The sequence below is a fragment of the Sesamum indicum genome, linkage group LG8 (assembly GCF_026168435.1).
Source record: "Sesamum indicum cultivar Baizhima isolate 11 linkage group LG8, ASM2616843v1, whole genome shotgun sequence".
In the NCBI taxonomy this organism is placed as follows: Eukaryota; Viridiplantae; Streptophyta; class Magnoliopsida; order Lamiales; family Pedaliaceae; genus Sesamum; species Sesamum indicum.
The window spans coordinates 1455290-1472882 of record NC_142664.1 but is presented as its reverse complement, the minus strand read 5'-3'; the positions used below and the strand labels follow the sequence as shown (position 1 = coordinate 1472882).

At 38.6% G+C, this 17593-nt stretch overlaps 1 protein-coding gene across 3 annotated transcripts; it reads right to left on the bottom strand.

Annotated features, from left to right (window-relative positions):
• Positions 1-1017: 1017 nt before the first annotated feature.
• LAZ1 (organic solute transporter ostalpha protein (DUF300)) lies at positions 1018-11489 on the bottom strand. 3 transcript variants are annotated; one of them, XM_088883822.1, is made up of 10 exons: positions 11124-11489; positions 10981-11037; positions 10002-10070; positions 9465-9573; positions 8988-9172; positions 8796-8884; positions 7749-8010; positions 2511-2762; positions 1261-1661; positions 1018-1182 (listed from the first exon to the last, which is right to left on the bottom strand). In XM_088883822.1, the coding sequence occupies exons 1-9, from the start codon at positions 11292-11294 to the stop codon at positions 1308-1310; spliced, it is 1548 nt and encodes a 515-aa protein (XP_088739948.1). In that variant the 5' UTR covers positions 11295-11489; the 3' UTR covers positions 1018-1182; positions 1261-1307. The 3 variants fall into 3 exon arrangements, with proteins under 3 accessions (XP_088739948.1, XP_088739947.1, XP_011085372.1); XM_088883821.1 differs by having other exon boundaries at positions 1018-1661; positions 11124-11488; XM_011087070.3 differs by lacking the exon at positions 10002-10070 and having other exon boundaries at positions 1018-1661; positions 11124-11487.
• Positions 11490-17593: the final 6104 nt, after the last annotated feature.

Below are 17593 nucleotides of genomic sequence, written 5' to 3'. Positions count from 1 at the left end.
ATTTTATGTGACGTGATACGATCATATTTACAAGTATAAAAGCATATTTTTTGAAATTTTATTTATTTAGTGGATATATATAATTCTTTTTAATGGTAATATAATGTTTTTATGATACATGAGAATGCGTTATCATCATATGACCCCATACATATGATTATTATTTATGATCACTGTATCTTTGGGGATACTGAGTTATCGCCATACATATGCTACATTATCAAAAGCAGAAAGTTAGACACAATTGTTGGCACCACCAACTCCAAACACAACGACAATAAAAGTTTTTGCCACTAGTACATATCATTAACTGTAACTTTGATATCGATCACTTAATATTTTATTACTAGTAGATATATATATATATATATATACATATGCTATTTCATCCATTTTTCACCCCCAAAGGAAGAAACAAATATAGATACATATAATAAAAGTTAGAAAGGGAAAAAGAGTTAGTGAGATAACGCTTATTTAACTGAAAAAGAAAACAGAAAAAAGAAAAAGGGGTTGTATTCTTTTGATCAGTTGATTACAATACATAGTATATATGACAAGGATATGGCTACATAATACTAGATAATAAGAAAAATTCTAAGTTACATGTTTCAATATCCCTAGCAACACTATTTCTTCAAGAGACAACAACTCCAGTAATAATTTGAAGCGTAGATTACATTGCCTCCAGTAATATAATTTGAAGCGTACAATACGTTGACACCCTAACGTAAATATACAAACACCCCATGCCATTTGTAAAATCATAAAAACGGCCCTTGAAATTATAGTTATAATTACAAGTACACCCCTATTCACTAGCAAAACACACAGCCTGAGATACATCACACTAACACCTCATTAGGGGGTATACTTGCAGTTTTGCAAAGGAGAAAGAGTATTTATGTATTTAAACTTAACTGTACAGGGTGTCAATGCAATTTACCATGATTTAAATACATTTACTCCGAATAGCAAAATAAGTAAGAAAAAGATAGCAGATAACAATTTTAGACATGATCAAACAATTTCTGTATTAAGCATTCTGATAGTAATACGATGAGAGTTTCTGACAAGACAGTGTCATTCTTCTATACAATAATTTCAACATAAATTATCTTCAAACATTGACAGCTTGGGAGAAATCTACAGACCCTTATGCATAGTCACCTCTTCCATCATCTAAAGCAATCAATCCACTGAACAGAATTACTTCCTCTGATCATCACCATCACAAGGACAACAATGAAAAATACTCACCTTGGTGACGATATCATCCACATGAAGGGAAATGGACTGGTATCAGACTAATCTTTGATAAGCCATCTACGTCCACGAATCTGATAACTACCGTAGGGAATTTGGTCACTACTACTGCTTTCCCCACCACTTTCTGCACTGGTATACCCAGATTTACGGCGGTGCTTCTTTCTCCTGGAACTGCCGGTGTCACTGATGCTCCCATTCAAGAGGGGATCATCTATTCCTCGAATCACGTTGCGTGTTGGTGAAGTCAAACAACTGTCATCCTTGGTTCTCCTTCCCCGCTCGTGCTTCTTTATGTTCTGAGAGATCTTGTGCAGTTTCTGGTTGAACTTCGTGATTCCCTTCTCTACAGGCTCCACAGCTTGAGTGACGGTAAACTTCACGTCGTTCACAATCTGCATTTCAAAGTGTTGAAACTCTAACGTGAAATATACCAGAAAGATGACAGAAAATGAAAAATGAAGCTCAATTGTGGGATAATTAAAATTTTTTATCTGTTATGAAAATAGGTGGTGGTAAATAACTGAATCTGTAGGTATATAAAACCCGAAGTGAGCTGGTTTTGTTCATGCAAGATTCCTTTCTTGCTCTACCAGATAGAAATTGATAAGAGTGGCAAGATAACAGCAGTAGGCAGCTTCAAACCATAAACACTTACTCAACTTGGCTTTACATACTCTATAGTGCATGCAGATATTCACCGAAAACAGATATGCTAATTGTTTGTGCTCAGATGTCGTGCAGGGATAATTCAGGTGAAAGACCAACTTCTGAGCATGTCAAAAGTAACGTCAATCAATCACTGGGCTTCTTATACTTGTAAACACAAACATTAATGATTCAGGATCTAGAGAGGCAGCACAGGTTGATCTTACCAACATAAATTTGAGAATCTTTGATCATTTCACTAAAGGTCAAAATAAGAAGAGAATGAACATATATAAACAGCAATAATAAAACAAACGAGACAAAGAGAATGGACACTAAAGTGCCATTCCTGGACCATACAAGTAGAAATTTTCTGCTAAAACATTTTGTTCAACAAAGAGTTGAAAAACATTCAAGTCCTCTATATGCTTGTTCACAAGTAGAACCATTATTTTAGCATTTAATTCATTCACTTGGCTCAAAAGGATTGACATCTGTTAATAGAGATCATCTCAGTGGACTCAGAAAATTTCTCAATGTTTCTGAACCAACAAATGCATGAGAGCGGCACTTGCTTGAAAGAGGAAAGAACTTACATATTCACCACCACCAATAAAGACGTCCCTAACACTTTCTCGGATAGTCATTCCACTCCTAGCATTATAGTCAGGTTGCGGAAGGCGCAACTTTGTGGGACGTTCACTGTCCCTAACCTCATCAGGATCTAGCGGACCATCAACAGATGCATAATCTCCAAGCACTGCAACGCTTCCAGAAAAATGATCTCCCATTAACTCATAAGGCTTTGCAGGGAAAACATAAAGGTGAACCAAAGAAGCAATTCCCATCTGTCCTGGATGAATAGAGAGACCTTGTAAACTTAAACATTTTACATGAGAAGTTCAGAATAAATAAACTAAAAGATAAGACATAGTGAAATACTCTCATTAATTCACACCAGAAAGCCGTCTTAAGATTTCTCAATACCGTTCAACTCTTTAATGGTGAGAACTTTAAGCGCATGAGATGAGTTTCATACAAGACCAACTAATGATGCAAACCAACTTTGATTTGCTGGAAATTATTATTCCCTTGTCCAGGTTTCTAATAAAGACTGTAACAAAGATTCTAGCCACTCTCCACATTCTTCCATAAACTAAGAGACTCATCTGCATGTCCCCCTCAGAACTTCCCATGTTTATTTAACAGCAGCCCATTAGGCACTGCGTGTTCACCAACCAAATGCTCACAATCATAATTATTAAAAATGCTTAGAACACGTCTTTCAAATTCAACCATGTCTGTTACACAATACAACAAAATTGCTTAATATTAAAATGCACAACAGTCCTAACAAAGTCCTATAGCAGCTGCAAATTATAGTAATAACTCTATGGGTATACCACTGATTTAACAATTTCATGATTTAAGCTATCTTTATAACTTATGGCTTGTAGGTCTATTTCCAGCTCCTTTATCAAAGGTGGGTTGAATCATTACATGAAGTTAGTGAAAGAAATATCCATTTCTTTATATAATTGATAATCTACCTTTTGTCCCTCTATACAATAAGTTTGGGCACCTCATCTTCTCTTTCAGTCCAACTGTACTTGGTGCAGAACGTGTATCTCAATTGAAACAGTGGAACAAATCCAAGCAACTTCACAGTTTAACCATGCTATGAGCAACATGTTTGGACATGTTAAAGATATTAATATTAAGGTGGTCGTTTAATATCGTTCCAAAGCCAGGCCAAACAAGGGGTCCTGGATTCGAATCTTATTGTCACCCATTTTAAAAAAAAAAAAAGTTTCATGTGCAGAGTTTGCACGCTAGGGAGTGTGTTAAAATATTAATATTACATTATTCTCTTTCTACCACTTTAAGCTTTTAAAGGAGGTAGTCGTTTAACAAGACAAGAAGGAAATTTCAACAAATTCTAGTCCGGTTATTATATCAATTTGGCTTAGGGTATTGAACAACTTAAATAGGCTTTGTGAAGCAAAGTTGGGATAATTTAAGACGCTTGTTTCAAGAAGAGTTTCTTTAACCCACCCACATAGCCTACTTGCTATATAAAATCATCCAAAATTTACTCTTCCAGGTTAGAATGTTAATCTGCGTTCTTTCTTTAAGTACTGACAAGCAAGATAAAAATCCTAACAACTCAGAGTCTCCTTGTTTGATTTTGCTTTATGCATACTGTGGAAGCATCAAACTGCTACCTTTGTTCCAAAGGAGTTAAAGTACAAATGACTCTACAGCTTTTACGATCAAAGTAGTTTTGAAATTTTAAGATTCTTATTTCTGAAAGGGATCATTTGTGATAAAGGTACTTCCATTTGTTCTCTACATATCCTTCCAATTTGATCAATAAACAGAAACAGTACCATTAAGAATCTAATCAATAAAAATGTTCATAGACAAAGTAAAACTGAAGTACATTTTCCCCAAATATGAACATTATTTTTCATTCATTGGCAGTTATACTGCATGGGGGGATACTTTGCTGAAGTTACTCTCTGATTGCAAGGGGAAAAGACAAACAAAGCGATTCCATATTTCCATCAGACAAACCAAGTTTCCAACAGCTATTCAGAAAGCCATTAGGAAATCATCTCTTTGAGTTTCTGGTACCAAATCCTGCTGGATGTATTGTCCATGTTATTCTAGCCATAACAGATCTAGAGCACACATTTAAGGTAGGAAAACATGGTTTTCCAGGCTTTTTAAGAAGGATCCCATCTAGACTGTACATATATAAGGTGGAGACAGACAATTGGAATGCATCTCTGGCGTACCCTACTAGTGGTGTACTGAGTTACCAGAGAAACATGCCTTATGACTTACAGATTTCTCCAAGGTAAGTATTCTCAGGAAAAGAGACAAAGTATCGTATCAAAATAGACATGTGTACGGTGGCATCCAATGAGATTTCAGATTTCATGACAAGATCTACAAGTGATTTCTGGTCTTGGAAGAAGAAAACGATATAAGAACAACCATTCTGGTTGTAATAGCTTCAATACTCAGTGGACAAAGATATGACATGTTTCGCACCATTTTCATAGTCAACGTAAATATGAACTGATTATGACACATTATGGACACAGATGAAGGTAGATTTCTTGCTAAAGAAGGGATTTACTCACGACTTATAATATGTCAGCAACATTAAACTGTTCAGTCTCAATTCACTTCATCTTCTCTGAGAGAAGAATGTCATGACTTTGAAAGTTCTTAGATTGAATGAGCATTTTACCCTCAACCTTAACTCCATTCCGTAGCTAATTCATTTATCAATGTTCATCCACCTAAAAGACACCATGTCCTAGCAAAGAATACACTCCGACCTAGAGTGGAAGAGTAAAACTAGGTCAAGAAATTCAAAATGGATCTGATAAGCGGCTATTCAGCTACTATTATTGAGTCCTCAAGAATGTTGCAGCACCATGAAGGTATCTGCTCCTGGTGGAGGCACCTAGTTACTTTAATTAGGGAAGTTAGGCGAGATGCAGTAGTTCTCTTCGGGAAAATCTATTTTCCCGCTGGGAAGTCGGGAACTTTTGAAGTGTCCAATCTATTAGAACTGGTATTGACCCCCAGATGGAACATTTTGAGGACTTGGATAATGGATGGTTTAGGATCGTCGCGTAGATCTCTACTTAAATGGTCCAGCGTTGTTGTGTGGATCTCTCCCATACTAAAACGGATACAACCATGAAACTCAAACACTTTATAGACTAACCCTTTCCTGAATAGATAACACACAAACAAGTTTTCAAAGAAAAGCAGTGCCTAATCAACAAAACATACTTATGCAAAACCCTCTTCTCTCCAATCAACTCTCTCAAAATTCAACGAGATCGAAATTTCAGCTTTTGGATATAATTCATCAACAGTCTATTAGGATGCAATTACAATGTATAAAATGTGTGTCTCCTCTTCCAATAGGTTCAATAATAAAGCAAACCAACTCTCAAATTTCAGTACTAATCTTCCCTGTGGTTCCAGATTTCTAGTGTCTAGAAGACACAACGAACTGCCAAATGTGGAGAAAGATCAATCCACCAAAATAACTTAGCTTTAACAGAACAGTGATTAACTCCCAACTCCAATCTAAGCTACTGTTCATGCTGCATTTTATATCTTAAGTTCAAACACCCCAGACCTGATGAAATTCTAGCATTAGGTTCGCTAGGATTCGGAGCAATAGACAATTCTGCCACCCCATGTCAAACACCAATTTTACAGATTCGTAAAAGATCTGGTTTGAATTAGATAAGGGGTCACTGGGTGAAAACCACAAACTCACAAACCCCATTCCCTGCCTTGGCTATATGAATCTTGCTAAAATTGCAGAGAAGAAAGATCTTCAATTCAAACTCCATGAGCATGAGCCCTCTGAGATTCTAGAATTAGGTCTGAAAGACAATTCTATTACCCCAAATCAATCTTTAGGGTTTCTAGTTTGAATTAGATAAGGGATATAGTGCATAGAAACCAGAATCCCACAAAAACCCTTCGTTACATTACTAAAATGAATAGTGCCGAAATTGCCAGAAATAAGCAGCTACTAACCCAAAGAACCTTCCCTGGCCAATCGTACCAAAATTGCAAAGACGAAGAAGAAGAAGCATCGTGTTTCCGCAGCACACGGAAAGAGAGAGAAAAAGGGAACCTGCCATGGTTGGCAGTACCACATGGGTGAGGGATAACTAAAGCATCTGTTTTTGGGTTTGATAGTGGTGCCATAATTTCTAATTTCAGTCACATGGGTGTCATTAAACATTTGTTTTGCCCAACGATTTAACATGAAGAATGTCCTTTGAGTGAAAGTTTGCATCTCCTCTATGAAGATGCTCTGGAAGATCCTCTTCTACCTTACTTGCTAGTAGAATTGATCTTTTATTGAACTATAGAATCTCAAAGAAGATTAGTTGCTCTTTCCACAAAGATGCTAATCAAAGAAAAGGAAACTTAGGAACGGAGAGGAATAAGCGGAAGAAGAGACTAGAGAGCCTAGCAGCAGGTGTGGTGGATGGTTGACAGAAAAATGAAGTGACCGAAGAAGAAAGAAGATAAAATGATACAGTGAGGTGATGGTCCTCTGCAGCAGCGGCAACAACATAAAAGGAGAAGAAGAATGAAGGAAATATGAAGCTGAAAACAATAAAAGAAAGAGAGGAAAAGGGACAGGTGATGGAAACCAAGAAATGAATAGATTAAGGGCAAAATCAGTCCTATTTCGTAAACAACCAACCTATTCAAGAAACTATCCTGCAGTCCAGACATTAATAAGTTTACGTGTTAACCTCTGACGGTACTATCTGCCAATTATAAATTCCACGCATAAATCCAAAGGTGCCCTATGTTGATAAAATGCTCCGACTTAGTTTTCTTGAACTTATAAACATTTAGGATCTTGATCTTGTATGATACTGGAATTAGTGTTCAAAGGACTCGAACTAAAATCAGATTATAGACCATAACTTGATCTTTCATGTAGCTGGATAGTTTATATTGAGTAGCTGATGAAAGAATTCAATATTCAAATCAGTCAGTCTTGGGGTTAAAGGATTAGTCTTGGTTATGCAGAAAGCCAGATATTAGCCAGAGAGCATATTATTTCAGGGTGCAAGAAACTAGCAGTACGAAACCCTTCCCCCAAATAACACATCCAAAAACATTGAAAAGTATTTACCATTCATGTAGGAGTGAAACTTGCAATATGCACTTATAATACTTTCTACACATCAAAACAAAAAACTGTAGTAAACAAACAGTATAAGAACAGCCACCAGAAGAATAAAATAACTTTTGAAAGCAATTACCTCGATACAAATAATGAAATCCTGAACGGTTGACTTAAACTGCAGTGACTGAGCTATTGGACTTTTGAATAAACCAACGGCATATAGAAGAGCTATAGCAACTCCTTGCCACCAAGTTAAGAACACAATTGACTTGAATGTCAAAAACTTGTACAATGGTTTCATGTGTGCTAATTCATCTTTTGTGATGGCATAGAAATGAACTAAGCAATACAAAGCCCATGACTGACTGAAATTTAAAATCACAGCCATGTATGGATACCTACAAAATAAAGAAGACAGATTGTTAAAGCTTCAATCCTCTCCTTGATTCATTTAGTCTAGTCACTTATAATAACAGCTTCAATCTTGTTCAGTTGTTTAGTATGTGGATGGCAGAAAAATGAACTAAGCATTAGAAAGCCCGTGACTGACTGAAATTTAAACCAAACCATGTACCCAGGACCTACAAAATAAAGAAGACAGACATTGCTAAAGCTATCAAGCTCCATGTATCTATTGATGCTAGATAATGGTAGTAATAACTTACTTGCAGAGAGAGGAGATTAAATCGGAACATTAGTTGAGATTAATTGAACTAAGAGAACAATAGATGAAGGAAACATTAAAACAATGAAAGATAAGATCGCTGATGACTTGTCTGTCCATGCATATATTGCACGTAGGCTATGAACTAAAGGTATACTTATATCACTAAAAAAGACAAAAATGGGAGTCCAAATTCTAAATCACACGTATGCCACGAAAAGATCATTACAGTAGCAAATCATGTAAATTCACTTCTATGCTGCATTAAATAGTTTACATCCAGTAGAAGCATATGTTTCTCCCTCTAGTTTACTGCCATTCAAGCATTTATAATCCAGTGATTAACCCAAATGAAGTTATATTTGTCTATTCCATTCCAAATATCTATATGATGTAACTACCACTGTTTCATGTCAAGTCACCTTCACAATATACATGAAAGCTTCAAGAATTATGCTAAAATCCAAAACAAACTCTAATGACTACTAAACCTACAAATACTCATGGGATGTAACTTACCCACAGTTCAATTTGAAATCTCCTTCACAATATACATGAAAAGCTTCAAGAATTACAGCCGAAATGGCAGTAAATGCTTTGATAATCATCTGCAAGCAAATTTTACAGTTTGTCATGCGGGCATGTTAAAAAGGATGGGAAAAGTTGACAACAAAATCTATTGAAACGTTTACTGTCAAGATGAAAACTTACATATTGAACAATGCCAAATTTGATGACCTGATAAACCCACCGACCCAGTTTCCAAGGCTTCAGGATATAGTTCAATGGAAAGGGATGCTTTACAATTCCCCTCTCGGAGCCATGATCTAGTAGGGGAGTTTTTGCACTTGCACGTCCCTCTCTCTCCATAAATTCAATTGCCCTCTCTTCTCCACCTAATTCACCAAAAGAAAATGCGATCATCTGGTTTCTAAAACATGAATTGGTCAGTTTAGATTAGCATGAAATTTGGGAATATTGATCATATTGACTAGTATCATGCCTTGAGCTCTTCATATTCATGAGCTCAAATGCTTGATTCACATATGTAAGGGTACAAATAAAGACGACTATACGAGAAACTAATCAAAAGGGAGTAAGAAAGAATAAGTTTCATAAATTAAATGCATATTTTTAAATAGTTTGTACACACAATTTAACTCTAAAAAGGACATTCAACAGTCATACCTAAACAAGCAACTAGGTATCTCCCAAAGCAATACATGGCAAAGGATTCATAACAGTCACGAAGGATCCCGATACCAACGCTAATTGCCGGGTTCATCAAAGATATAAACTGCAGAAAAGAACGATGTCTGAGAAGGAAATAAAATAAAGTACAGGTTTTTCATAAGCAACCTTCAGACTGGCAAAACTTATTTAAACCACGAAATCAAGCAGATTGTAAGTGCAATGATTAAAACCATCAATCGAAAAAATGTTCAATCCTTTTATAGACTCCTAGACCAAATGAAAATATGAGATACAGTAAAACAGTTCTTCAAAAAACTGAATCATATGTCAGTCGCAGAAATTGTCTACTTGAGAATCTTATTTCTAAGAAATAACCTCATAAGAAATTGACTTTAGGGAAAGCAAATGAATAGAGTCCGATTATAAAGAAAGCAAATTGAGTACAGTCCACAGAAAACAGAAGAAGTGCACAAGAAGAAACAGACAGCAAAGAAAAGGAAGAACAAGGTGAAGAAATAAGCTAGACAAAACCTTCATCATTCGAAAGACTAGCTTCAATTTCCATATTGAAAGGTCAGATGTGACAGTCTTTATGGATACCTGTTGTGCAATTGAAGATGAAGGAAGAACTTTCAGTTCTTCACATTTGACTCTAATAAGGACCTCAATGTTAAAATGTACAGTTGAACTACCCTCATTAGTTCTGGGAGAAGTTTGAACAGTTTATAAGTGGCACCAATGGACTTTTCGCAACTTGGTTTAACCATCTTCACATATAAAAAACAATTGGGACTTAGCTGCCCGGACACTAGTGCAGCTTAGTTTCCCTTGCAGGTCCTGAGACCATGGGCTCGGACCACATCTTTCCTCAAGTTGAGTGCTGTAAGTAGGAATATAGTATACTAGCGCTTTATACTTAATCTCTATGTTTCTTTTAAGAAACAAACTAGCTTTAGTGGTGCAAAACAATAAAAGATTCTTTGCTCCCACATTATTTCCGAATTATAGAGGCAATATAACAAGCAAAACATTTCCAATTTGGAAATCCAACCAAGATGCTCTATATACTCACACTTCGAAATCACTTTGAATCACATCTTTCAGTGCCCCTATTGGCATAACAATCAGTAGATCATGGATTAGCCCAAGCAGTCTCATGTAGTTTAGCTGGGAGTAAATTAAAGCTTGTACAAACCGTAATAGCAGCACTTTTAGTCTCGAACAAACTCAAAGTCTCTCTCTCTCTCATACACATCATGGAAGGAAATGCATATCTAAAGGTAGATCACTTTATAAATATCTTATGCTTCATCCTAGAAGCTGTTCTAGTTCCCCGTCTTCCATCAACAAACACTTTAAACAAAAACTGAATACCCACTCCTCAAACACAAATTTCACAAATAACAACTACATCCGCAATAAATCATAAGTCTCTTCCCAATCCAGTTTAAACAAAGAAAACAAATAAAATAAAACATCAGAACTTCTTTCGCGAAAAAATAGAACTTACTGATTCAACAGCATAAGTTGGCACCATCAATATCACCCCAATCAGAAACTTTTGTTCCTGCCATCACCAAAAACCAAGCATGACCCAGTAAACCCACCAAAAAAACACATAAAAACAGGAACTGCGAAAGACCCATAACTGACCTCGGGGTTCTTGTACGTGGATAAGTGCTCGAAGAGCAGGTAAACCGAAAGGGTGAGAGAGATGACAACAAAAACCCCGGCGATCAGAACAGCCCATATGGGTGTTGAATACCCGCTGCTCGCCAAATTCAAATAATAATAATAACCTGAATTTATGATTTTCTGCAGCATCAATTCTTCTCAGCTAATTCCAATCCAAGGTTCGATTTTGTTTCCTTTCGGTCGATCGAAGCTCATATGATCCCCTGCTGAATCGTTCTTGATGGAGCGAAGGGGTTGAATCAGAGAGGGTACGACTGGATGATTCGTGGGAGCAATAGAGGCAAATCATCAAAGCAAAAAAGAGGAATAGAGGGACAAAATTATGGGCGTATACCATTTTCGAAATTTAAAAATTCATAAATTTTTAAATAAAAAAATCCTTTTTGTCTTCATTTGAAATCAATAAATAAATAAATAAAGAACAATGGACCTAAGGAAGCTGTGTTTACCACTCACAAAAACTACGTCAATAAATGCTTTATCCAATCTACAGTCATACAATTCGTCCGAGCTAAATTCATTTTCATCCCTATGATATGTGAAAATGTCAAAAATCTTTCTATAAAAGTTTTAATATTAAAATTATTTTTATGTTATGAATAGTCACATAATTTTTTGATTAATTTGAACTTACTCTTTTAAAAACAATAACTAAAATGTCCCTCCTAATCAACCAATCAAACTAGACATATTAATATATAATTATTTTAATTTATAATACATATAATTTATAACTATTAAACTATATTTATAATATATATAATTATAATTTATAAAAAAATATTATTTCAAAACAATAATCATAACCCACCCGATCCCCACCGCCACACGCACACCCACACCCTACCAGCACCTGCTTCGCCCCCTTCCGCAACCCCCGCCACCCCCCATGCCCAACCTCCTCCCCGTCACCCCCACCCAACCCCAATCACCTCCGCCCTCCCCTTCCCAACTCCCACCTATCCACTTTAGGCCTAGGCGACCGACATTGAGGGCGACAGGGGTGAGGAGGGCGCGGCCCATGCCCACCTCTTTTTAATATATAAATTATTTTTTAATTAGTTTAATTATTTTATTATTAATACATATATAATATTATATATATTAGATGTGAGAGAAGGGCAAAAATATTAAAAAAAAAATGTATTTTCATAGTCAAGCAGTCAGAGCGGTGTAGCTCAATTTATGTAAGGAGGGAATTTTTTAACTTTATTTTATATCAAGGGGGATAATTGATACTTTAAATTTCATAGATGATTTTTCGAACATTTCTATTATCACAGGAGCTCCTTGGATTTTTCCCCATTTCGTCTCTTTCAAATTTATTTTTCCTTTTCATTGGAAGGGGAATGTAAATTTTAAAAGCTATAATTTCTTTAAAAAATTATTCTCTAATTTCAAGTAAGAATATAATATTAATAATTTTTAAATAAATTATAAAAATTTATAATTTTGAACTCCATTTTTGAAAGCATGCGTATAATTATAAGTTAATCACGTACTAGTGTTTTTGTACAATAAAAAGAAAACTAACTGGTATTACATAATAGGAAGATCTGGTACTGATGTGGTTGAGATTTTTATGAGAGGATGAGATTGGGAATTTACCCGCGACACAATAACTTACCAGTTAAAAATACAATTTTCGATGGGGTTTCTTGGTAGGTGTGGTCACAATCAATGAATAGTCTTCCCTTTAAAAAATTATATTTTTCGTATTTATAGTGGTGGTGGAATTTATGTAATATGGTAGGATGTATGTATTTATTGTATGAGTTATATATCTAGAAATTACTTTTTTGCCGGACTCCTATTGCTGGGGAACTCGTACCCCCCAATAAACCCCTCCGATTAACAGCTTCAATAACTCTTTCTCTCTCTCTCTTATTGTTGTTCTATTGCTCTAAAATTGTGCTCTTGAACATTAAATTCTCATCTTTATCATAATTTTTTATTGTTACTCATTTTTATTTTCATCTATTCTAAAATTCGGGACTAATTTAAGTATAGGAGTGCTAACCTTTTGTTTGGCAAGGCCTTCTTCTTAGGAATTTTTACTCAAGTGGCCCAGATCCATCTCAAAGATCTAAGGACTCTGGACTCGTGCTAAAATTGCACGCCTCAATTGGCTCCATCTGTGGGAAACTTGAGTTAAAGGCGTAGATATCAAAGAAACCCCCAGCAATCCTGCTAACATGCAGAAGACCATGGAGGTACCCGTAACAATCAGCCTCTGCAGGCTGTTGCAGGGGCCTCCCTAGCGCCAGTAGGAGGGTCCGCCCCAGCTTTCCCGACTCCGTTGCTGTCTCCTAGAGTGACCGAGCCATCGGTTGATCCTCCAAGAAGGAGTACCTCCTCTGAACCACGTCAGGTGAACTTTCTCCAACCTTACTGGGTGCAATCCAGCAAGTTGTCGCAGCCGCCGTACGAGAACATATGACGATCTTAGCTCCTGCTTGACCAGCCTAGCGCTGGAAGCAGGTACTTTTCAAGAAGGAACAAAAGGAACTCCCTTAGGAGAATTCAATAATAGACTCTCCTAATTCTCTCTGTTCTCTCACACACACTCCTACACCTCACACACTACTACTCATGGCTCTTGTCCAACCTCCGTCGTGGATGCAGATGACGATGGTGATCTGGTGCTTGATAGTTTCGTTGGTGATAACACTTCAATGTCTAAGTTAGTCCCAAAATTAAGAATAGACGAATATAACAATAAATTATGACAAAAATGAGAATCCTATATGCAAGAGCACGAAATTAAACAACAAGTAGAGTTAAAAGTTCCTTTCAGCGAATGGGATCTGTTGGGGGGTACTCCCAATATTTATAGGAGAAGAGTTCTTCTATGGCACGAGTCTAAGGAGGTCAATCTAGTGAGGAAGGTCTGTATCTTCGGCGGAAAAAGCGGGATCTGGGGCATAGGGCTCCTTTTTATCCGTCTCAGCAACAAACTCTCGAAAAAGGCGAGCTCTGTATTCATGTGGACTCCTACCTGGTGAGGAGTCCCCCTCAAGCTGCAGTGTCCATCCCCCTATGGGCACCTCACTTCTTCTGGATTGGCTAAGAGGGCCCTCGGATTAGGCTTCCTCACTGGACCGGCTAAAACAGGCTTCCCTGCTGGACTTTGGTGCAGAGAGGGGCAGGCCTGGGTCGAACCAAATTGGCCTTTCCTTTGGGCTGAGCTGGATCGTAGGAGGTTCCCTTCTTGGGCCAAGCATATTGATTTGGACAGACTGCCTCTCTAATGGGCTGGTGGGCCTTTATCTGGGCTTAGTACTTCATCTTGGATCAATTTTCTTTGGGTCGTACCCATCATTCAGCCCCCCCCCCCCCACCTTAAGGATGATGGGTGCCCCCTACATCCTTATAGTAGAAAATCTCATTTCTTTTGGAGGGAGGACCCATCTTCATCCGTAAGGGAGGAAGGTATCCTCTCATTCTCTGAATGGAGAATTCTGGTATTTTGGGATGAGAGGATCCTCCTGTTCATTCGTTCTTTCTGTTCCTGCAGCCTCACCCCTGTTGGAAAATGGAGCACCAGCCTTTTGACAGGGCGATCTGACGGCCATAATGATAGCGAAAAAGGCGCGTTCTCGAGGTAACTGTAGCACGCACGTTCGAGGGCCTCTTCTTCATGTTCTAGGTTGCTCTTTAGTGGTGTGGTTACTAAGGACGTAGGTTAAACGCCCTCTTTAGTAATCTCTTGATTTTCTCTTCTTTTCTCTCACAGTTCTTCTTACAAGCACCAAGGCCTCCATCTTCCTCTATAAGTATTTCCTCCTTTCTTTTTTTTTTTTTTCAGAGTTTCTTAGTTTGTTTATGAAAAAATGTCTTCCTCTAGTGACTCCATACGTTTCCTTAAGGTGATCTTTGGGGGTGATGATCCCTTAGAGGCCACTTCCAAGAGAACGGGCCCTGTTCTGCCACATTTTGGAAGGGTTTTGAGGAGGAGCCTGAGGCAAGCCACTGCTGCTGCTCGTCGCTTGATCGACAAAGACACTGACGAAGAAGAGGGTGGAAAAAATGAAGGGGAGGGTTCTTCCCTGAAAGATGAGAGAGTGAGGCCTTCACTAGTAGGTGTTGAGTCACCTACGTCCTCTTCTGCAGTGAGGCCTTTTGGGTCCCCTCCAAGAGAGATTCATTCAGTAGAGGAAGAGGAGGAGAAGGTCCCTGAGTCGCCTTCAAACTTATGGCCTTCTATCTTACGAACCTCCTCCATAGATCAGCTCATTCGAGAATGTCATGTCCCCCTTGAGTTTATAGTATATACACCATCGCCTGTGAGTCGTCCCTTTCTTCCACCCTTTAATCGTTTATATTTTTTCACAGCCTAGTTAAGGTCAGGTCTTCGCTTCCCCGTTCCTCTGTTTTATTCTGAAGTTTCTCATCTTTTCCAAGTCCTTTTGAATCAGCTAGTTCCAAAGTCTTTTAAGATTTTAGCCGGTTTTTTTATTGTCCTTCATTTCTATCCTATAACCACCCATGTGTTCACTAAATGCTATCACCTTAAGAAGGCTGAGAAAGGGTTCTTCTACTTCGTCCCTCATCCAGGAGTGTCATTTTTGCATCTTCTCCATGCTCCAAAACACTGGATAATTAGCTATTTTTTCGTCCTTCCTCCCCATGTTTGGTCTTTTTCCCGGCAGTGGATCTTTTAGGCTCCTCCCCCTACGAATGTGGGGCCGAGGATTGCAACCTTATCTTCTTTACTAGAAGAACTGAATGCCTCCCCCTAAGATTGTCGGTCCTTAATAGATGAGAGGTTGTTGCGGCATTTTGGACTGGCTCCCTTGTTAGAGCCTTTGGGGGATTCTCTTTTCTTCATATCTTCTTGGGATGTTGATTTATCTTGTTTGTTCTTGTGAAGAGAATATAATGTTCAGATGTGGGACCATGTGTTGTGGGGTCATTCTAGGGGGACCCCTACTCCCAAATCCTCCAAGGGAACCCCTACTTCTAGCGACTCCAAAGGTAAGCGCCCCTGCTTCCTCCTTCTCTCCGGGTCTTGTGGTGGGAAGCTCCTCCAAAAAGCCTCGGACAGGGGCAACCTCTTCTCGCACCTCCTCCATGCCTCCTCCCGCCCCTTCCTCCAGAGAAGATATGGATATTCCTTCACGGCCTTCTTGTGCACCCTCAGTATGTCTTTACAACCGTCACTTGCTTGACCAAGACAAAGGAAAGGCCTCCCTGGTGGCTGATTTGAGGAGGGGGGTTCTATCCCCTTGGGACAGACATCTGCTATCTCGTCTTGCTAGGGAGGAGTTAGGAGGGATGGGGAGCCTTTACCTCTTCAAGGTACCTTCCTACCAAAATTCAGTGTCTGTATTTGTGTATCTTCCACTGACAACTTTTGTTTCTTTGTAGGATGTCTTGGTTTATGAGGAACTTTCTTCCAGATTATAGGGAACCCCTCCTTCTAGTGATGCCCAGAGGCGTAAGTTGGAGGATAGGCTGGAGCGCTTAGGGAATGAGAACGCTAAACTGAGTGATGCCAAGAAGGATATGGTAGGACGTTGCCAACAACTGGAGAGGGAGGTGAGGCAATTGAAGATGGAGGCAGTCAGCCAGGAGAGTGCTCTGAAGAAAGTAGTGATGGACTTTCCACACTCCGAGGAGGGGAAAAACTTCCTGGAAGCTTATTGGGAAAGCCGCTTGAAGGAGTTCAAGGGCTCCGTGGAATACCAGCAGGAGGTAGCGAAGATAGCTGGACCCTTCTTTGAATACGGCTTCTTGGCCTGCAAGGAGCAGTTCCAGGATCAGGGGTATCCCCCTACAGGAGAAGAGCCCTCCTTTCTTGATCTCGCTACTGTTTTGGATAATGCACTCGATCCATTTACTAGGCTCTCCGTCTAGGAAGATGGAGCTCTCCCCCAGACTCGGGTTAATTTCCTTCTTCATCTTCGTTTCTTACCACTTTCAATTTAACAATGGCCTTTGCAAATATTTTGCAGAAGGAGATTTGGATACCATATTGGGGGAAGCTGAGGCAGAGATAAGGAATCCCCCCTACAAAGCCATAATTGATGCCACAGCGGGGGATTTCCAAGGAGAAGGTGCTCCTGAAGAGAAAGGAGAAGAGCCCCGCTCTAACCAGAGATGTAACTCCTCCTGCTGCCTCCTCGTTTGCTGCTGACAACCCTCCAGAGAAAGAGATGGAAGACCTCGCATGTGGGGAAAAAATTGATGTAATGTGCACGTTGGTTTGAGAACAATTTATTTTCTTTGCTTGGCCTGCAACTCCCATTTGAAATGGGGATGAAAAAAAAAATTCTGCTTTCTTAGGATACTTTTGATTCACCCCTGGCCATGTTTTAGGCCAGGGGTCTGGTAATGCACTTTGTCCGGTTCCTACTTTTTATATTTGTTGTTCATCTTGAGGGATAAGGTCATGTTCTTGATGTACTGATATTAAAATGTCCGGT